Source organism: Alosa sapidissima, chromosome 4 (assembly GCF_018492685.1).
Source record: "Alosa sapidissima isolate fAloSap1 chromosome 4, fAloSap1.pri, whole genome shotgun sequence".
NCBI lineage: Eukaryota > Metazoa > Chordata > Actinopteri > Clupeiformes > Clupeidae > Alosa > Alosa sapidissima.
Window position 1 is genome coordinate 19,243,258 of NC_055960.1, and position 7,290 is coordinate 19,250,547.

At 39.6% G+C, this 7,290-nt stretch overlaps 1 protein-coding gene across 1 annotated transcript; it reads left to right on the plus strand.

Annotated features, from left to right (window-relative positions):
- The first annotated feature begins 3,877 nt into the window (after positions 1–3,877).
- Positions 3,878–7,290, plus strand: chia.2 (chitinase, acidic.2). Its single transcript, XM_042089422.1, has 12 exons — positions 3,878–3,926; positions 4,193–4,253; positions 4,343–4,369; positions 4,459–4,663; positions 4,873–4,929; positions 5,037–5,202; positions 5,371–5,495; positions 5,802–5,925; positions 6,091–6,273; positions 6,493–6,609; positions 6,781–6,913; positions 7,016–7,290. The coding sequence occupies exons 2-12, from the start codon at positions 4,232–4,234 to the stop codon at positions 7,267–7,269; spliced, it is 1,413 nt and encodes a 470-aa protein (XP_041945356.1). The 5' UTR covers positions 3,878–3,926; positions 4,193–4,231; the 3' UTR covers positions 7,270–7,290.

Consider the following 7,290-nt stretch of genomic DNA (forward strand, 5'->3'; position numbering starts at 1 on the left):
GGAAAACATTCAACTGAGGTGTGCCGTGACCACTGCCCTCAATGTGTACCATTAGGCAGTCAGCATAAACAACTTAAAGCTGCAGTTGGCAAGTCTGACAGATTGAGGGGACTTAGCCAAAATTTTGAATGTTTCAACTCTCATGCACCTCCCCACTACCACCGAGCACCCTCTCATCAAGTTTGTGCTCATCAGTGCGCACCAGACTACACTAGACTGTGATTGATAGTCAGATCTCACACAGCCCTGCTCTGATTGGACCAGAAAAACCGGGAGCTGTGGATTTTTGCAAAAAAAAATAACAGGCTCTAGGTGGAGGTAGAAGTGCTATTTTTTTTCTAAAACCAGCTGATTTATGTTAGCATTTTACTGTCGTCATAGTGTCGGTTTCAGTGAATATGATCAAAAAAATCTTGCCAACTGCAGCTTTAATAGAAATCATTATTGTACACACAGCAAATCCTTGCAAGTGAGAGTCAGATCAAAGCAGTTCAGTGAATATAGCTGATAACAGGAATTAGCCAGCAGTCCTTATTATAGTTAATTATTATTATCATTGTTGTAGGTCTAAAGTTACATCTATGTCGTCAAGAATACAGTTTAAGTGTACAACAGAGAAGACCGCAAGAACATGTTCATGTCTCGCAGATGAAATAGGGTCGGGGCACTCTTTTTAAAGGACAATTTGCAACAATTATTTATAAATTACAAGACTGTGAGAGAGCCCACATGGCATGCCAGTTGACTCAGGACTAATGGTAAGGGTTGGGTCAGATTACTTTGAAATGTAATCCATTACTGACTACAAATTACATGGCAATTTTTGTAATCAGTAATGTAATCAGTTGGATTACCAAAAACATGTAACATAATCTGATTACTTTAGGATTACTTTTAGATTACTTCAATAAATATACCCATTAAGTAAAAGACACCACCACAGAATTGATGAAAGAATTCTCATTCTGTTTTTCTCCACTCTTCTCCAAACATGCACAACTCAGCTTAACCTTTATAAGGGCACACCTGGACAAAGAATTTAGCTTTCGCTGGATTTTTTTGACCCAGGGACATGGCCTGAGATTGGCATAAAAAAGGGAAGCATTAAACCCAAATGACACCATGTCCATTTAAATTGTGGGGGTGAGAAAATTATTATTTTGGGATGTTTTTCAACCAGGGGGACCTGGTGACTTTCTCAAAGTAAACGGTAACACTAAAACAAGAGGCCACATTAAGATTAGGAGGAACGATCAGGCAGTGCCAAGAGACCTGCCCCAATAGTATGTAAGTTAGTAAGTAAGTGTATCTTTTGATCCCGTGAGGGACATTTGGTCTCTGCATTTATCTCAATCCGTGAATTAGTGAAGTCGAACCGACAAGCCCAAAGGCCAAAGCCCTAACCAGTAGGCCATGGCTGCCCCAAAAGGCAGCATTTGAACATTAAACCACACAGTGATCCAAAACATACAGTCAAACAAGGCAAGAAATGGTTAACAGAGAACAATATCAACATTTTAGAGCAGACCTCAATCCGTCAAAAAAGTGAGCACAAGGCCAAAGTGATGCCAAATAATCGTTCCTGCCTCAAAACCCAGATTGCTGCTAAAAAGGTGCAGTCTACAATCATTGTGGAGACATGAAGAGGCTTGGTGGGTATTATGAACCATTTTGAGAGCTGTGGTGGTAAATAAAGATGTTTCCAGTGATTGTTTAAAAAGGGTATGAATAATTTTAAACATGCAATTTTTCATAAAAATGTTAAAAAAGATAAAAACACTTTTTTGTTATTCCATGTTTTTACCACATTGTCTTGCAACCTTTTGGCATGTGCAAGTGTCATTTTAAGTAAGAACAAACATATTGGTCAAGAGAAAATCAGTATTTGCCAGGGGTATGAATAATTTTGTTCTTACAAGGTAACAAAAGTGTTTTGAGAATATCTGCGAGCGTCATGTGTCATGTGCCATGTGTCCCTTCAAGAGTGAGGAAGCCGCATTCCTGTACCTTTTTACTATCATTAAATGTTTATACAATCTCTTTATGGCCTACATAATAAAACCATAAAAAATGGAAATCAATATGGTACAGTATTCATGGCACCATGCAAGCAGAACATGGTGTGATAAGCCCAGATAAAGCCGCAGCCTGCTTGTCAAAAAGCTGTCAAAGCCCTGATTACAATGAGAATAGCTATACCAGAGCTCTGGATGACATAACCAAGTTGTTTATCTGTCATTCATGCGTCGTTATGACAATGAGGTTGTGGTGTCCAAACAAACTATATCAACTAAATATGTGTGCTCAAATATCAGCTGGATTCCTTAACAGTGTATTATCAATTAACAGTGTGTTATCAATTATCAATCTGTATCGCACCGATAGAAAATGCAAATTCTACAAATTGATTGGTCTGAGTAAGCAATAGTCCACGCTGTAGAAGGTGGACATATAGATTTTCTTGTACAGCATATGAGAAGTTGAATACACCAATTGATAATATTCCAATGAACAGAAAAAAACACTGTCAACTTTGATGACTTGTTTCTCCTGTGTGAGATTTTGTACCGCTACGTTATTATTTCTTTTATAACCTTTATCAGTTTTTATCAGTTGTTTTTACAGTGGACTGTAGGTCAGAGAAATGAACTTCTGTTCTTCTATTCCAAAGGGATATTGCAATCATTGTAAGATTTATTGCAAACCATGAGTCATTGCTAACCGACTATGCATCAATTGAAAATTTGGATGTATGAATGTTGTAGCTATATGCGTGTGTTGGTCATTTGATTATAAGTTCCATGATTGTCGACCTCAGGTCTTCTCCAGTGCACCTGTGCAGAACAGGTGCAAAAGTCTTTATTTTTTTTCAAAGTACTCACAGTGAAATGGTCTGTGTACACTGCGCACTGACTTACTTTGTCTCAAAGTCCTTAAGAAACCACAAGGCCTGAACCCCTTGAACTTAAATGACAATCTGTTTATGATCAAATATTCAGGACTTGATGCCAACAAGGGCTGACAATGACACAAATTATGTCATCAAGAATTATATAGCACCATATATCTATATTTCATATATCTATATATCCATGTATAACAATTAGACTCCTGAAAATTTGCAACTATATTATACCACCAACATTATTGTGTGGCAATTAAAGTTTCTATTCTATTCTATTCTATATAGGAATTAAATACGTGTTTCATGCGATGTATTCAGAAATCACCTTTACTAAGCAAAGCAGTTGGAGGATAAATGCAACCTGAATTTTGGGATGTAAAATAGTTCAACCTGTTATCAATGTCTTTTCAAATATTTCAGTTCAGTAGGAGGCTAATTTCTCTCTTTCTTTCTTGCTTTCGATTGGACTCTCAAATGAAGTAGTCAATACTAAAATTAAATAAATAAAAAGGACTTTTCAATATTCCTTTTATACAGTGCCCCTGTACCATAATTTCCTGACACGGGCAGGCTATATGGGCACTTATTTATTTTCTTCTTTCTTATCTCTTGATTCATTAAGTAATGTTTCATACATTTTGGTTAATACATAGGTACAGTCAATACACAGTTTTCATTTGCATAAAACACTGTTCTGCAGTTCACACATGATGTGACTAATACTCTGACAATGCAACGCCAAAATCAATCAGTTTCTTGAAAATGCATATAGAGTGCATTAACATGAAGAAAGATTACGCAAGATCAGAGTCCTGGCTGTAAAAAAAAAAAAAACATTGATAAACATTTCAGAGTTTTACACTACAGATATCTTATCATCTGGGTCCATATAAAATTAACCATATCATACCTTATTAGGTTTAGAGGTTGAGTGAGGTGGAACTTTAATGCCCTTGGACTTATAAAAGACAGTCAGTTCAAGAACGTCTTTGGCTTCTCAACAAGTTAAGAGGTTCCCGAGGTAAGGACAGAAATCCAGCCATTTAGAATGATCATATATTATACATATTCAGTGAGAGTTCAGAGAGAGATAGAATTTCTTTATTCTAAAAAATATATATTAAGTTAATAAAATAATACTGATAAAAGCTGACTTCTTACATTAACTGTTGGACTGCTGTAATTTTAATGAATCCATTTTGAAGCAACATAGTTTTTTATTCCATTTTGTCAGTTTTTATACCTTTACAATCAAAGTGACTACTTTTAACTTTTTTTTGAAACCAGATATAAGATCTAGAAAGAAAGGAGAAACAACAGTCAACCATGAGGCTCACACTCATCGCAGGTATAGCTGATAAACTGATTACATACAAATAATTAATAATAATAATTTTAAAAAATCTAATTCAACATAATGATTTTGTATACATTTAGGCTTGTGCCTGGTGCTCAGCCACGTAGGTAAGTAGTCCCTTGATCGAAATGACTTATGTAAGTTTACATTACTCATTGTTTACTCTCAGACTTATAGTACTGTCATATGTCTACAGGAGCATCCATGGACATGGGTTGTTATTTCACCAACTGGTCCCAGTACAGACCAGGGACTGGAAAGTACCTTCCCGCTAATGTCGACCCATTCCTGTGCACCCACCTGTTCTACGCTTTTGCCATGATCAACCATGCCAATGAACTGGTGACCTACGAATGGAACGATGAGACACTTTATGCTGCTTTCAACAACCTCAAGACAATGTAAGTGACAATACTTTGAAGTCAGTACTCTCTTTAAAGCCACTTAGCCATTAATTTTGACCCTAGTCTACTTTACACCAAGCATACATTGGTGACTACCATACACAAAGCTATACAAGAGGAAAAAATATATCACTAATTATTCAAAGCAGTAATAAATGACCTCTTTTCTTATATCTAATTGGTGTATTTTCTTCTTGTCCTTTCAGCAATCCATCACTTAAGACTTTGCTAGCTATTGGGGGATGGAATTTTGGCTCAACACAGTAAGTCACTCTGGTGGATGGCCATTTTTTTCATCCCACAGCTCCAAAAAGATTTTTCCAAGACATGATACACCTATGTGAATTAAAACAACTGCCATGTCTGTCAGATTCTCCATCATGGTGTCCACCCCTACCAATCGTCAAAAGTTCATCCAGTCCAGCATCAGCTTCCTGAGGACGTACGGCTTTGATGGCATGGACCTGGACTGGGAGTATCCCGGCTCCCGAGGCAGCCCTCCAGAGGACAAGCAAAGATTCACACTTCTGTGCAGGGTGGGTAAATGGGCCTCCTGTCTAAGAGTGTAAAAGTGCCCTCTCCCTCTCTTTCCTTCTTTTATCACTTTCTGTCTTTCTCTCTCTCTCTCTCTCTCTCTCTCTCTCTCTCTCTCTCTCTGTCCCTTCTCTGCCTCTGACCGCTTGCTCTCTTGTCCACTCTAACAGGAGCTTTTGGCTGCTTATGAGGCTGAGGCCCAGGCCACTGGAAAGCCAAGACTGCTGCTCAGTGCTGCAGTAGCTGCCGGGAAGCCCACCATTGACGCTGGCTTTGAAATTGCTGAAATTGCCAAGTTAGTTCAAACATTTTTTTTCCCTCAATATGCATGATGTGCTTTTTGCATGAAGCTAGGCAGACTTCTGTAGTTCAAATGGTTTGATATGAATACAAAGACCTCAATGCTTAAATGGATAAGGAATCCATATAACTCACGTCGGCTGAGGTTGAGGTGCACCTTTCTGTCAGTTTCTGCCAAAGCTAAACCCAGACAATTAGCTCAGCTGCATCTGAGAGGGACGTGAAAACCTGGTGAAGATGGTCATCCAAATGCCTTTTATTCTTTTCATTCCGATCTAACTCTGATCTCTGACCTTTCTAGGTCCCTGGACTTCATCAACATCATGACCTACGATTTCAATGGCGCCTGGTCAACCGAAGCAGGCCACAACAGTCCACTGTACCGTGGGAAATTTGATCAGGGCATTTTCATGGACTTCAACACCGTAAATGATACTTACTTACTTACTTACTTACTTACTTACTTACTTACATGCTTTACTACGGCATGCGTTGTTGCCAAACCATACCTCTAACTAATAGACAGGATTAAGAATAAATTATTAATCTATGTCCCAAATATCCGTGTGCTCACTGTGCCCCTTTTTCAGGACTTTGCTATGACCTATTGGAGAGACAATGGCACCCCGGTGGAGAAGCTCAGAATGGGCTTTGCCACGTACGGACGCACCTTCCGCCTGACCTCCACCGACACTGGCGTTGGCGCACCAATCGGTGGTGCAGCGTCAGCCGGGCCATACACCCGCGAGGCCGGCTTCTGGTCCTACTATGAGGTAAACCTTTAAACGTCTTAAATAAAGTGGGGCGTAGAAATTTCATGTTAATGTTTAACATTATAGATATGCATAGTAGTCATGGAAAAAGAGTAGCCCACTTGGCCCTTTTTGGTAAGCATAAGGGCAGTTTTGTCATATTTCACGTCCGAGTGCTCGGAAGAGTAGAAAAGCACTATATAAATGCAGTTGATTTACTATTTACCATTCTTGTTCCAGATCTGTGGTTTTCTGAATGGTGCCAGTGCGAACTGGATTGATGATCAGATGGTTCCCTATGCTGTTAAAGGCAATGAGTGGGTTGGATATGATGACAAGAAGAGCTATGACATCAAGGTAATTAATCTCTTTTCTAAGTGGACGGGCTTACTTATATTTATTACTAGCCTCGTAAACCATACTCTTGAAGTAAAATGAAATTGAGCGGAAGTACGTAGACGGGCAGAGCCAGGCTAATTTATTACTGCTTAGGAAGTAAAAATTATTTCATCTTTTTTCTCTTCATAGGTACAATATCTGAAGGAGAAAAAGTTTGGTGGTGCCTTTGTCTGGGCCCTTGATCTGGATGATTTCAATGGAGAGTTCTGCGGAGAGGGCAAACATCCCCTCATGATGCACCTGCATCGGCTCCTGGAAATCAGTGAGTCACTTCTTTTGCCATTCCAAAATTCACAACATCTCACAACATTCTCCTCTGAAATTGCTTCCTCTGACACCTCTTTATTTCTTCACCATCATCCAGAGTACCCCCCTCCTCCACCCACCACCACACCTAAGCCTGGCGCCCCCACCACCACCAAAACCACCACCACCACCACCACCACCACCACACACAAGCCCAGCCCCGGCTTCTGCAACGGAAAGCCCGACGGCTTCTTCGCTGACCCAACCAACCCCTCCATCTTCTATCAATGCTCTAAAGGGGAAACCTACCCCCACTACTGCTCTGCTGGCACAATTTATGATGCCGGGTGCCAGTGCTGCAACTGGCCCTAAAAGCCAGAGACGGACCCTAAA

What these genes read in the sequence shown, in the direction of transcription:
- chia.2 (XM_042089422.1), top strand. Translation starts at nt 4,232, where the DNA reads ATGAGGCTCACACTCATCGCAG. An exon ending in GATTCACACTTCTGTGCAGG is followed by an intron (nt 5,203 to 5,370) that starts GTGGGTAAATGG and finishes CCACTCTAACAG; the next exon opens with GAGCTTTTGGCTGCTTATGA. An exon ending in GCATCGGCTCCTGGAAATCA is followed by an intron (nt 6,914 to 7,015) that starts GTGAGTCACTTC and finishes ACCATCATCCAG; the next exon opens with AGTACCCCCCTCCTCCACCC.